A 14817-nucleotide genomic window follows, 5' to 3' on the forward strand; every position below is an offset into this window, starting at 1 on the left:
TGCACAGTTCGGAGCGAGACCAGTGTCACCAAAACCTGAACAACGGAGAGGACCGTTCGCCATGTCAACCTACAGAGAAGCAATTTACTCGAAAGAATTTCAGTTTCTCGTGGTTTACATGGATAACGGCTACAAACATCAGTGAGTCTATAAACATTTTTGTTTACAATCGCCTAATTAGTCACCACCGCATGGGGCCATCCTCCCGTTGCATCATCGACCTCGAAGAATCCTGCGTCTGTAGCTCGCTGGGCGTTGCTTGGTTTGTGTACCATTCCGACATGCAGTGGAAGAAGGTTAACTGCTTGCTATCAAAATTATCTTTGAGACTCTCTGTATGTTGTGCTATGTATTTACTCCTCCGATCATCAGGCTGTCAAGAAGAGGGCGCTCCAGGTGCGCGCTCCCCCCTGCCGTTTTACCGTTCAGGTAGGCTCTGCAAAGACGAAACAGTCTCAAGTCAACCCAAAATGGAATCGACAAGTCGTTGCATCACATCCAAATGTCACCAGCCTATTTCGTTGATGTAATGCTTCTCTAGACAAGCACCGGTGGATCCAGCGCAGCATAGAATGCCACCGTCAATACGCAGGCGGTTTAGTGAATCCGATCAGACCTTGTTCGGTTACACCCTTTGTCAAGAGGATTGGAGGGGATTTGGGGGGATTTTGACTTGTAGGGGATTAAATCCACCTCAATCCCTGCCAAAACCCCTTCACAACCCTGTCAACCGAACACGGCCTCAGTGAGACAGTCTGGGCACTTATGTGCTTGAGCATGGTAAAAGCATCGCATTATAATCTACGCAGTGTTTCCAATGAGATATCGAGAGAGTTGCTAACTTCAGTTCTGCGCATAGCGGCGCAGCAACGAAAAGCTCAGCTTGCAAGAAGTAGATAATATAGACCTTACACTGGTCGACTGGAGCTCTGTTGTCGCGGTATTGCCATCCTCCTGTAATCAAAACAATAGAGCTGAGAAGGATGTCCAGCCAAATATTCTTTCTTAACTTCTGTACAATATACGACAGCAACGGTTGTGTGGCTTATATCACCTCGAGTAAGAGATCTTTTCTTGTTATCAGACCCACGACCCGAGAAGGCCGAGGAACGATGAATATATGCCTCAATCCTAGTTGGCGGAAGAGATTGTATACCTGGGAATCGTTACAAAGATTATCTCATATCCAACTCGCTGAAATGAGTGTATGGTCCAAATAAAAGCTGGCTTTACCTTTGCCAAAGACATGTCCTCTGGCACTATGTAAGGAGACGGATTTAGAAATGGAGCGAGATCTAAATACAACCCAAGCTCATCATCCGTCAAATGAATGTCATCAATCGACTTTCCCTTACTTGAAGCTGGCTTAACAAAGTCACTAAAATTGTGCCTGCGTAACAGCAAAAACAGTCCATTATTACCAGTCAATAGACTATTGGTTCCTACTTAAGGCTGTCCATGGCATTGCGGTGGATTCTCATTATCACGTTTGCCCCATCCGCTTTTCCCTATTTTAGTGTTTGTTTGAACCAGTTTTGCCTACTTTTGTGCATAATTTTTCATAGCAGATTATAAAATAAGCACAATTCAGCACCCGCAAACTGAGCCTTAGACAAACCTGTTCAGTATGCCTGGCCCACAAGGGAAAGGAGTATTCTGGAAATCTACTTTAGATTGCAAAAGCACCAACAAGTGACTGGAAGAAGAGGACAAATGATGGGTCAGTGTTAAGTGTACAAGGTAAACCAAGAAAGCAAGAGTCACATGATACTGCATCTTATACCTCCGAAGTATGAGACCTATGACAAGTGACTCGCCATTCTGCCCACGTTCAACAATCTGAACAACAAAAGAAAATCTGTTATTTAAACCCCCCACAGAAGCAGCTGTGTTCTAGAACTGGCATCTACTTACAGGGAAGCCATTGTGCTTGTTGCTTTGCAGAACAGAAACAATATCAACAACTCTTGAAACACGAGGAAGGCACACAACCTAACACCAAACACCAGAATATTGGACGTGTTAGATTTGGAACTATACTGACACAAGATGTAGTTCTTTCTTCCACCTTGAATGGAATAAAAATCATCAGAACCTTTTGATTCTTGCAGGCATCCTTCGCATTCATGTTTCTCATCACTTGTTTAGGCCTAGAGTCAAGTAAAGGGATGCCCTTTAATCTGGCCTGCTCTTCATATAGCCCCTCGTTAAAAAAATCACCAACAGCCTACATGAATAGAAGTCAGAAGGAACACTCTGCATGTTCAACAAGGAGTCAAAGTTCGCAGAGTTTGAGACTTTGAGTCAATGTTGCAGAGTTTTTACCTTAGAGATTAGAAGAACAAGCATAATTAATGGCAAGAGTTGCAAGTTGTTTGTAATCTCAACCATAATAACACATAAAGACACAGTCATTCTCATCGAACCACCAAGAAACGAAGCAGCACCAAGTAGAGCATACCTATAGCGATATTAATAATGGTAAAATACCCAGAGCAGAAAGGAAGAATAAAATTCAAGGGGGCATTAATGCAAAACTAAGAAGCCTAATAAATATAAACTGGAGAGATAGTGATAACTCACGTGCCCTCGTCAACATTTAGTTTCTTATAGAACTTAACAACAGACATTCCAACAAGCCGGCCATACGTAGATCCAATCATTATTCCTGGGACAAATTGACCAGCTGGAACAGCAGTTCCAAATGTTACAACAGCTAAGGAGTAAAACACGACCTGAGCAAAGCAAGAAAAGGGGGAAAGGTAAGTATATGACAAATAAAACTTCTTGATATCCCAAAACTCGTCCAAATGATGGTAAATGGAATGGCGAGAAATAAAGTTCGCTACAGCATCGGAATATGCATAGAGTAGCGATAACCATCATTTTTTATTATACCAATAGCATGTGCTACTAATACAAGAAAACACAATCGAACTTCGACGAGACTACTGATTATTCAAAACTTTTTAAAATCATGATTATTTGGACTTGGTAAGTACTTTTTCATGTTTTTCCTAACTTACAAAAACTGCACTAGTTCAACAGCTCATGGAGTTAGGAAGATATTACGAGGTATAATATTCCATAAATCAAGCAGACAGAAAAGGGTACCAGGAAGGTGATAAGGCTTTGTGCGCTGTACTCATGGAATGTTTTTGCACTGAACAGATTGCGTATTGCATCATCCTGCGAGAGAATGTTGTTGAATATCGTGACATGGAATACGGAATATGGAAGGAAAAGCTTTCCGAATATATTCTGACCTGAGAATTGAAGAAAATGGTTGCCAGATCATTGTATTCATTATCTTTTGAGCAGTAAAACTGCAAATATACGGACAACATATTAAGAAGAACACAACCAATATTACTGTAGCTAAAGAGAACATGTAATTCAAGTTGAAAAATCCTAGAGTAGACTCACATTAACGAAATTCCCATCTGTTCCAGGTGGATGAGGGCACTGGATACCAGAACTGGTTTCTAATTCAGGACATGGGCTGCATTTCCTCAGTAGTGGCAACACAAAGGAAACAGTGGATGTTATCAAAGATATGAGGCAAGCTTCAAAGATCTGCAAATATTAACCTGGATGTTAGGTATATAACTACAAGAGGAGCTCTACCTTTATAACCATTAATATATCATATCTCCAGCATACCTGGACTCGTTTCCCTTTCTTATGAAGATATGTTCGCCGCCATTTAGTTATATACAGGGTGAGTTGATTAAATAGCGCTCCTGAAGAAACACCCAATGAATTAACTGAAAAATATCAAATATGGCACAAATATACTAGGACTGTTTATTTGTTTTGGGCCTACAGTGAGTTTGTGGGCAGGCTTTTTCACAACTGTGATACGTCGGTTAATTAACATATTATTTTCATGTAACTTGATCCAACTCTAACTACAGGGAATTCTCTACAAGACACCCTCAGCTGTTTAGCCAACTGTGACTTAGCATAGTGCAGTACTTACAAAATCAGTAGGGAGAAAATGAGCTAGACTGAGGGAATAAACCCCCCAGTCGGCCTAAAGTTCAGTGAGTACAAGAATCCAGGCTAGCTATTGCTTCTTTAGCCAGTTGACATCCAAAGGACATCTCGTCAAGTAAACAATGTTGACTGTAGCAATTCTAGATATTACTGGGTAAACTTTATGAATGAGTTCTCGTCAGGTACAACGCGTGACTATGGCATTTCTAGATATACTGAGTCAATTTTGCATACTGTAACTTACCAAGAAGTCCACCAATAACACCAATAATTGCCACCGGCAGAAGTTCCTGGTAAGAGTAATCTTCTTGACCTCTTTACGAAAAAGTAAACAATCAATATCACAATTCACAGGTCATTTTCATTCCCTTATAACTAGGAAAATGTAATCATACCCAGATATGTCCCAGATTATGAAACCGCCAGCCCCAAAATGACCACATTTTCCGCTGTTACACCAATTCATTGCTGATCGCACCACAACAGCCACGACAGCAGATGTAAAGAATACTCTCCACATAAGATGGCTTCTCCACCTTCAGCAATATAATGATAACATAATCAATCAAATCATATTACATTAAAGTGCAAGACCCGCAGTTGAACAACATATTTCATATCATTAGGCTACCCGGCATGCGTAGATGTCCATAAAAAGAACTGCCATGAGAGGTTCCACTTCATAAGTGTATTACCAACATTACATAATGAATTGGATGACAGTAATACCCACCACAAGCATACTAAGTAGTAGGTCTAAACAACTAGCTACATCAAACTACAGAGTAAAAGCAACAAATCTATGTAAAAATGTATTACCGTTGCATCTAAAGTAAGTTCCACGGGGAGCAAGAGACCCAATTTACATGCAACATGATTGGTTGTTGCACATAATACAAAAATGTGGAACAAACTTTCTAATGATTATCTTTCTTGACCCAAAAGTACACTTATAATAGCATTATAAAACGTGTAATAAAACAGGAAATGGCGGTTATCTCACAACCCTAAAATATGGTATTACATAACAGTGGTACTTAGGTGGCAACCATGCTCTTGATCTTCATAGTAAGTCAACTCATGTGTATACTATTGGAAGCACAGGGCCAAAATCTTGGGAAAACTAATACGGCAACACAAGTGAAACGAAGTGCACTCAGGTGCATCTCTTGAGTTGCAGCCTGGGAAACCTGGTAATGTCACTCATGATAGACTAATCCATCAGGTAGCCAGTCCCTAAATAACATGTATTCTAGACTAATCCATCAGGTAGCCAGTCCCTAAATAACATGTATTCTAGACTAATCCATCAGGTAGCCAGTCTCTAAATAACATGTATTCAAAACGGATGTTCTCAAGTCAATTTAAAACTAAACAAATGCCCTTGCATGCTGTTGCAGTGCAGCAGAAGTGCAGCCTATATTCATCTATGACAACATTTTGAGTATTTATATTGGTCATGCAAACAAATGAAGCAGGTTCCTCATAAAGGTACTTTAATAAGTGCATTGTTATAAACAAATCAGAGAGACATAATGAGCAGAAAACTGCTGCTGATGCATTTCTACTTTTGTACTCATTTGGCAATTTAATAGTCGATTGTGGAGTGAATCACATTTGTGCTAAAGGTTTTCTTGATAGCAGCTACAGAAAGAAATAACTAAGCCAGAAAAGGACATATATAAGCTGTCAAAAGTGTATTCAAAGTTATTGAATCAGAAAAACCTGTTAGTACTGCCCTACTGCTTACTGAAAAGTATATGAACATTCTCAAACTGAAATAGTTGTCTACTAAATGCAAAGAAAACAATAGGGTAAGACTAGAAGTATAGATCAAAAGATGGAACAAATTACATTGGTCAACATGGCTAATTTTATTATTAGTATGATGAAAGAACATTCTTACCAGGATGTAACTTCCTCCAGAGCAAATAGTACCCCACCAACCGGAGCTCTGAAGGCGGCAGCAACTCCAGCTGCACATCCACATGTCACCTTTTGAAACATTATCAATATAGCTTTGAGATCTTTAATATGAAAACTCAACCATTCTATTTTAAATACAGGCTTAATGCCATGTTAGTATTTGAACTTTAATGTACACACACAATCTGATTTACTTTACCAGGTGAAACAAAGAAATGCGCATGTATCGAATAGAAGCCAAAAAAAATTAACAGCTCACTTACAAAAAGTAAATTTGTCTATTCAGATATCTCAGCAAATCCGATTGACTTTGAAGGTAAGACAGGTTAGGGTACCAGCAAGCCCATCGACTGGTTCCAGGAACTGAGAGGCATCAGGCACATAGCCAGTACTAGCCAATATGATTACACCAAGAGGTTATACTCCCTCTGTCCCAAAATAAGTGTCTTAACTTCAGTACTGCACAACTTTGTACTAAAGTTAAGACACTTATTTTGGAACGGAGGGAGTAGATTTTATCAAGAAAGAAGGGATTACCACTTATCCTCAAGCCCATCTGCTTGATCCAATAGCTAATAGAGACATTGTGCAGAGCCAGCACTAGCCAATATGATAGCAACAGAGGTTACAGACTTCCCTCATCAAGAAAAAAGGGGCTCTAGATGGCACCAGCCAGGAAGTTTTAGACTGGTGCTACCATGTGAGACATGACAGGAGAGCCACGGTTGCACCAGGCCAAGGAGGAGGTATGTTGGATAAGAATAACAAGTTATGATTTGAAGTTATGCCCCTGATTCTCAAGCTAGTTTGTCTCACACATTGGTTTTGGTTTAGCCCCAAAGTTGATCTCCTGGGAGTGTAACGCAGGCTATACAATGCATTGTACTCCACCAATAAAGCAAACAAGAATTGTCAACCTCCCTAATCTCTATTGCTGACTGCCGCTTCATTGCCCCACCCTCATGGCAGAAAGGTGACAAGGTCCTGGACCTTGCCCTCCTGTTGACCCTACGACCTAGGCCCAGTTCTTTTGGCTCAATTCTGAAGAATTACTGCCCGGAGAATCACAATCGCAAAAGAACTCGTTTCTTCCCCAGGAATCATCCGAGAATTATCAGAATCGCTAGTGTATTTGAGAATCGTGGAAACTCGGCAATCGTTAAAAGAAAATTGTTCGGTTTGAACTACTACCCCAATTGGGGACTCAAATTACAGCCAATATGTCACCGGGCCAGCCCCACCGAGCGACCTCATACAACAATTACAGGTTAGAATTACAGAAAAGAACTGGACAGACAATTCTGTGGGCAGACGATTCTGCGGGCAGTTTCCAGAATCATAATTCTCCAGAATTATAGGGCGAAAAGAACTGGCCCCTAATGTCCAAACAAGGCCCCCATAGAGCATCCACAGTGTGATGGTTTGCTGCCTCTAAGGCAGCCTCTAAGCCCTTAGAGGGCGGTCCCATACACTGCAGGCGACACAAGCATAGTGTCCACCTCCAACCTTTTCTTCGGACTAAAATAATCCGCTGGCCCGACTTGTCATGCGCGGAGAGTGTGCTGACCATGTCGAGAAGATGAGAAGAAGTAGGTTGTGAATCAGGGTTTTTATTTTATTTTATATGGGTCCACCTTAGAGGCTCGGAGTATTTGTTATACACTACAGAGTTTTGAGCTAAGCTTAGAGGCTGGGCATGGGTCCCAGCTTGGAGGCAAGCCATCCTCTAAGCACTGGGGACGCCCTTAGCTCCCTAGAATGTGCAAATGCTTCCATTCAAATCCCGCATTTTAAACAGAGAAGAGGAAACTGGTCATTTAAGTGTTAGCCTTAAGCTAGAGTAGTCAAGTTTTAAACTAGAAAGATAGTTTTAGTGTCTGAAATCTGAACCATTTCAATCTCAATGGAACAACCTTAGTTAACAATATTAACATGGACTGTGATATTTGGCACATGTGTGCCATATAAGCAAAACTGCCACATCTCTACTTCTTTCATTTTAATGCACCACACGATCCCTCCTCCTTTGACCTCGCCTCCTCCCAAACGACCCCGCAGGCTCGCCCCAGAAACCTCCTTCTCCCGCACATCTCGGGCGCCCACCCCCGAGAAAACTGCCACTTCTTCACGTCTACCACATGATTTCTCCTCAGGACAAAGTTATCATGGTATTCGTATGCAAGTTATCAGGCCTGTGTTGCATAACTTACCGTGCTATTTACATAGAACGTACCAGGTACTATGCTTCAACAACTACACCCCTTCAAAGTTACCACTGTGTTTTGTACACAAGTTATAAGGTCTTCGATGTGTAAAATACCGTGGTACTTACACATAAGTTATCAGGGTATATGTACATCAACCTCCCCCGGTCAAAGTTACCATGGGGGATTGTACATGAGTTACCGGGTCTACAGTTCGTATATTATCATGGTACTTGCACCTAAAAACCTGGGTGTGTTTCGGTAGCTTTTTCCATAGGTAAAAAATTACCACGATGTTTTTGCGTAACTTATCACGCCTATAGCACGTGTGCCCCTCATGACACTAAACATTATGTGACTTTCCCGTGGCACGTCATGTGTTGTGTTCATCCAAGAGGCCCACGCGCGAGGCGAGTGTATATTTTTAACAACTTATTTTCCTTTGGTAAAAAAGTTACCATCATGTTTATATTACAAGTTATCGGTTATGTGGTGCTTATATTATCATGTTATTTACACAAAAATTATTGGGGATGTTTTGAACAATTTTTTCCTGGGACAAAAAGTTATCATGGTGATTCTAGTAACCTATCAAGCCCGTAGTGCTTAAAATATCATGCTATTTACACAAATTTTATCAGGGGTATGTTTCAGCAACAAATCCCCCCCCCCCTCCCACTGGTCAAAAACTTTAGTTATCGCAGTGCATATGTTTTCATGCTATTTACAAATAAAAATGCCAGGAGAGGGAGGTATACTACCATGCTATTTACACAGAAGATACCGGAGTATCTTTTCAAAAAAAAAATCCCTACGGTCAAAGTTACCATGGTGTTTCTACCTCAGTTATCAGATGTTCGCTGCGTATATTACCACCTATTTACACATAAATTATCGGTATCTTTTCACATTTTGTCTTCCCCAATGGTTAAAGTTACCACGATGTTTGTATCTAAATTATCAGGTCTATGGCATGAATGTTATCGTGCTATTTACAGAAATTACCGGGGGGGCGGGTTCAACAAATTTATTCCCAATGATCATAGTTACCACGATGCTTGAAACAAAAAGTTTTTCAGTGCTAACATATTAAAGGCAAAAACATGTCAAAAACAGTATTTCCCTTAGCTTGTTCAACAACGAGTGTCATAGGTGAGGTGGTTAGCTCCCTTTGTTGATTACCTGCAAACCAGAGATCAAATCCTAGTCCAAGCATTATTTTTGCCGAAAATCAGAAAGGCGTGTGGGGCCATAATTGACGATTACGAAAATTGGGAAGGCACGAGCGGGTTGCGGGAAGGAAGGAGATCGGGAGGCGTGCGGGAAAGGAAAGAAATTGGGGAGGACGTGCGGGAAAGGAAGGAGATCGGGAGGGAACTGACGGCGTTGGATGCGTGTGGCAGTTTCGCAATCTGCCACACGGTTGCCATATACATATTTCGTATTAACATATAACAAATGCCAATACAACATTCTATACTATACCCCAAATATCTCATGCAACCAGGATATGCTCATTTTTTCTGTTGACTGGCAGATAGCAGGCAGTGACACTAGTCACACTACAGATTTTTAAATCTAATAAAACGGTTCAGCTGGAACGTTAATACAGAAAAAAAAGCCATACATCAAGAGATGGAAACGTCAAAAAAAATTGGCATTGCATGCGAAATGAAATAACTTACAAGATCTCGCCGATCTCGATCGCTTTCAAAAATCTGTACCCATCTAGAATTCAAGTGGTACTTCGCGGATCCACCCTATGTATATGCACAGAGTAATTAGTTGGCAAATTTATGTGCGCAGAATAATCATAAATTACTTACAAAATGGAAATGAAGTAAAGCAAGAAAAATAGAAGCTGCTGGCAAGTCCTTGTTTACTGGGTTTGGGGACAAACAATTATTGGTCAATATAACAGAGTTACAAGTATAAATGGATCCACAGTACCCAATCCGCTCAAGTAAACATCACTACTTATATCTCAAATATTCATGAGATGTTGTATCACCACTTTTAATTTCCCTATAAAAACAGCGTCAATGGTAGCATGCTTTATGACTTGATGAGGTTGTTGATTATTATATCACACTATCAGACTACAAAATCACGCCAAGTACTATGTTACATGTAATAACAACCATCTTTGTTAATTTTATCATGATGACACTGAAAATTCTTGAGAGGGTTTCCATGGGTTTTCCAAATTGATGGTGGTCACTGGTCACTGGTGAGAAACTGACAACTCTTTGGAATGTAAACAAAAGGCTTCCTGGTTGATCCACAGGCCTATGAGTCTATGACCCCTTTACAGGACAGGGGATACCACTAGTGAATATTTTGCATTATGTCTATGCTGATCAAAAGACAAATTACAAACATGATAGAAAAAAATCATAAATCTACAGTTTAATTTTTTACTGAGATAAATGTTGAATGGAACAAAATTTATATCACCAACATAACCTACTTGCCCAAGAAGAGAAGCAATGCAGGCTCCAGTGTGAACAAGAGGACCTTCTTTTCCTAGAGCCAATCCACCTCCAACTGATCCGATGCTCCCAAAAATCTATTACTCAGAGCAGCAGCATTTGAGCATGGCATGACATATCATAAATTCATAATAGCTGACGGGAGTGTAAACTCACCTTCCCAACTAATGTCCTAAAAAGTAGGATTCCATGTGTATCAACTCCTACATAAATATTCCAGATTATGTCCCAAACTTATCATAATACCAATATCAGGAATTCAAGTGGTTTAACCTTACCATTTAAGTAACCTTTGATCTCCGGGATACCAGATCCAGCAGCTGCTGGTGCAAATTGTGTGACTATGTATACAGACGAGAAGACGAGGGCTAGATTGAGAAGAATGTACACCAAGAACCCCACAAAATATGAGTGTTGTATTATAGCAAAAGTCAAAGTAAATTTCCATCCAGAGAAGTTCTCAACGGCCAAATTTATGAATATAGCAGCCAATCCGGTACCTGAAAACAGGATGATTGCATCATATAACAGAACAAAAATCCACTCTGTGCAAAAAAATGGACAATGGGCACAGAGAGGGGCAGAGGGAAAAATATAAAAGTATAAAAACAGTTTCCACTGAAAGATGTGTGATCTACTATGTTAGGATTTCATATTTTTCGTATCAAATAAATCATACTTGTAAGGAATAGCCAGTTTGGAGTGAATTGGAATAGGAATTCCAGCATAGCAGTGTTTGCGGATACATAAGGCCAGGAACGAGGAAAACAATATTTGTATTGAATCAACTAGGAGAGGGATTTTTAACTGGTGGAGGTAAAATTTCACAATTTACAGTAACTGACTAAACAATCCAGTAGTATAAAACTCAGAAACAACAGTTATAGGTACCAGTTGTGCAAGTCACTCAATAGCACCTAGTCAGTTCAGTAGCTGCCAGCTTGTTCTAAACATTAAACATAAATATTGCTTCGGCATCTTGTGATCAATGCTAGCTTGCACTACTCACTTGGTCATCCTTTAGCCATTAAATACCAGCTAACCAGCCAATATAAGGCGTAACCAGTAGACTATGCAAGAACCTCGAAGACGCTTATTCATTGTACATGGCTGATCTTTTGGAACATTGCCGAGTTTCATCAGTTAACTGGGGGATTTCAGGGGTTGGGATGTAGTAAATCATAGTGATTTCTATATGGATCACATAGAGCAATTATTACAGTAATAACTGATATAAAAGATTTCTATATGGTCAGCATTCATAGTGCTTAGCTTCCTGGGATGATAAAAATGCTTGCTCATTCACATGACGCAACCCGATTTAACAGTTACAGGGTCCTCCTACCAAACAATGCATAACCTGCTTGCACACATCTGAAATCGCCAGATTAAGCTTTTTCTAGCCCCTGACAGACACGAAATTCCGGACAAACAGGTCATGGAGGAGGCACTGACCGACGCCGATGAGCAGGGCGAAGAACCACTTGAGCATGATGTAGTAGGGCACCCAGAACTTGCTCCGCTGGGCCTGCAAGCAAGAGCTCATGTCACCGAACACAGATAAACCACGAGGGTGGGAGGCAAAGAGGGGCAGCGAAATGTGCGGCGCGGCGTACCTGCTCCTCCCGGTAGGCGTAGTTCTCGATGACCTCGTAGTCGAGGCTCTCGACGGCGCCGACGAAGAGCTCGTCCTGGGCCGCGGCCGCGGGGGCGGAGGCGGCGGGGCCCTCCGGCAACGGCGCGGCGCCGTCGGCGGTGGGGAGGCGCGACCAGGCCAGGCGCGCCATCCCGATGCCGTCGGGGAGGCCCTGGTCGCCGGAGAGCATCGGATCCCGCCGAGGGGGCGGGGCGGGCGATTCGAACGGCTGGACGACGGTGGGGAGTTTTTTACTGGACGGGGCGAAGCTCGGGGGGCAGCTGCGGGGGGCTCGGTTGGAATCGGGCTGTCAATTTTTTGTGGGCTTGTTGTCTTGTTGCGTACTGCCGGGTGCGGGGTGCTCTCGCGTCGCGCGTGTGCGGTCGTCGCGGGGCGGGGCGGCGCTGCGGTTAGTTACGGTGGGGGAGACGGATCGGGGCGGCGTGGGGCGCGCCGGAGCACGTGGCAGGAGGGAGGAGAGACTGCCCCCATCCGGTCGGTCTACATGGTATGGACTCTGAGATTATTCCGTGAAGAGTTAATTACTACTCCCTCTCTCCGTTTCTAAATATTTGCCTTTCTAGAGATTTCAACAACTGATTGTAGCCCTAAAAAAACAACTAATTGTTTCATATGAGTTACAGAACAGGAGAATAATACAATTGGAACTGAATTTAACTCCCAACCACGGAGACCCAGCTATGAATTTGGGATTTCTACAGCAGTAGCTAGATAAACTAGGGTTTGATAGTTTGGGGATACAATGATTGAATTCCCTCAGTGATGCGCACGTAGGCGCCTTATAGCCCAGCACCGAGCTGGAAAGCGAGGTGAAAAGAAAGGTAAAAAAAGAAAAGGGACGGCGGCAATAACTGAAGAAAGGCAGTGCTTGGTGCTGCATCGACCGTCCATTTCGCTCCGCCATCTCAGCCGTCGAATCATCATAACTGTGGCTGAACCGACACACTGCATATAACTGAACTTACAACGGTGTTGAATCAGAGGATGCAGGTTGCTGACAATACTCCCCACTGAAGATCAGACTTGTCCTCAAGTATGTTTGTTAGGGAACCAACTTTTGATGGTGCTTGCAAAAAATGCTGGAAAAACTTGCTTCATGAAGTTGACGTCCTCCCAAGTTGCTTCGTCAGGCTTGAGGTTCTCCCATTCAACTAGCCACTGAGTTACAAGGACCCCGTTGCGCGGCAGGGAACGTGTCTCTAGAACTGCTAGAGGTTCTGTTTTGATTTTGCCATCAGGTCCAACAAGTGGTAGATCTGCCGAGGGAATGGCATGGGTGCGCAGGTGATTTTTGAGTTGGCTGGCGTGGAAAACAGGGTGAATGCCCACATTATGTGGCAGTTGGAGTTTATAAGCCACATGACCAATCCTTTTCAAAATTCTGTATGGTCCATAAAACTTTGTGGTGAGTTTGATTGCTTGTCTGAGGCCAAAAGCAGCCATTCTGTATGGTTGCATACGTAGGTAGACCATGTCTCCTACTTCAAAGTGCCTCTCAAGTCGTTTCATGTCTGCATACTTTTTCATCCTGCCTTGAGCTTGAGCCAGATTGGTCTTGAGCTGGGATAGTATTTCTTGTTTTTCAGCTAGAAAATCCCTTGCTTCACTGTCAATAGGGCCTGGTATGGCTACTTCACTTATCAGGGGGGGTGGGTAGCCATAGAGGGCTTGGAAGGGTGTAAACTTGGTAGTTGTGTGGTACGTTGTGTTATACCACCACTCAGCTAGTGGCAGCCAAGAGCACCACTTCTTTGGTTCTTGAAATGCCATGCACCGGAGATAATTCTCAAGGCACTGATTCACTCGTTCGGTCTGGCCATCACTCTGAGGATGATAAGCAGTGCTGAGTCTCAATTTGACTTTCATAGCTTTGAAAATTCCTTGCCACATGTTGCTTGTGAAGATTCTATCTCGATCTGTGACAATACTGATTGGAGGGCCATGTAGTTTGAATACATTGTCGATAAATGCTTGAGCAACCGTGTGCACGGTGTAAGGGTGTTGAAGGGGGATGAAGTGGCCATATTTGGTGTATCTGTCCACTACTACAAGTATTACCTCCTTCCCGTTGGATTTTGGCAGGCCTTCAATAAAATCCATAGTGAGGTGTGTCCAGGCCATGTCCGGGAGGGGTAATGGATCTAGCAGTCCAGGGTAATGGCAATGTTCAATTTTGGCCCTTTGGCAAACAGCACATTCAGTGATAAATTTTTCCACATCTTTCTTCATGCCAGGCCAGTAAAAGATTCTCTTTATTCGTTGGTAATTGGCTACAATCCCTGAATGCCCCCCTACTGCAGATGCATGGAGTGACTCTATTAGTTGTTGTCTTAATTCCACATTATTTCCAATGTATATTCTGCCCTTATATCTTAACACTCCTGCCGCGAGAGTGTAGTGTTGTTCTGCATCTGGCTTGATTAGTAGTTTCTGTAAGAGGTCTTGACAATGGGGATCTTGGAGATAACTGGACTCTACAGACTCAACCCAGGTGGGTGTTACCACAGTAATTGCTATGATACTTTGATCTGTTCTGCTA

At 42.3% G+C, this 14817-nt stretch overlaps 1 protein-coding gene across 2 annotated transcripts; it reads right to left on the minus strand.

The window, feature by feature from the left end:
• Positions 1–62: 62 nt before the first annotated feature.
• On the minus strand, positions 63–12646 carry CLC-D (chloride channel D). Of its 2 annotated transcripts, none has more exons than XM_087517557.1 (23): positions 12238–12646; positions 12077–12149; positions 10900–11121; positions 10778–10824; positions 10600–10698; positions 9815–9889; positions 5906–5994; positions 4395–4535; positions 4244–4314; positions 3664–3743; positions 3427–3576; positions 3267–3326; positions 3115–3189; positions 2584–2735; positions 2326–2461; positions 2096–2227; positions 1915–1992; positions 1784–1839; positions 1619–1696; positions 1234–1390; positions 1055–1156; positions 913–954; positions 63–436 (listed from the first exon to the last, which is right to left on the minus strand). In XM_087517557.1, exons 1-23 carry the CDS (start codon positions 12445–12447, stop codon positions 419–421), a joined length of 2343 nt encoding a protein of 780 aa, XP_087373683.1. In that variant the 5' UTR covers positions 12448–12646; the 3' UTR covers positions 63–418. The 2 variants fall into 2 exon arrangements, with proteins under 2 accessions (XP_087373683.1, XP_048549739.2); XM_048693782.2 differs by having other exon boundaries at positions 908–954.
• Between the last annotated feature and the right edge of the window lie 2171 nt (positions 12647–14817).

The sequence above is a fragment of the Triticum urartu genome, chromosome 4A, assembly GCF_056163025.1.
Source record: "Triticum urartu cultivar PI428250 chromosome 4A, HENAU_Tu73, whole genome shotgun sequence".
Lineage (NCBI taxonomy): Eukaryota > Viridiplantae > Streptophyta > Magnoliopsida > Poales > Poaceae > Triticum > Triticum urartu.

Excerpts from the sequence above, each read along its gene's own strand:
- CLC-D (XM_048693782.2), bottom strand. The coding sequence starts at position 12,447 with ATGCTCTCCGGCGACCAGGGCCTCCCCGACGGCATCGGGATGGCGCGC. Across the intron at positions 3,327-3,426 it reads CAGATGGGAATTTCGTTAAT|TTTTACTGCTCAAAAGATAA; the intron begins GTGAGTCTACTC and ends GTATATTTGCAG. Across the intron at positions 1,697-1,783 it reads ATAGGTCTCATACTTCGGAG|TCACTTGTTGGTGCTTTTGC; the intron begins GTATAAGATGCA and ends CTCTTCTTCCAG.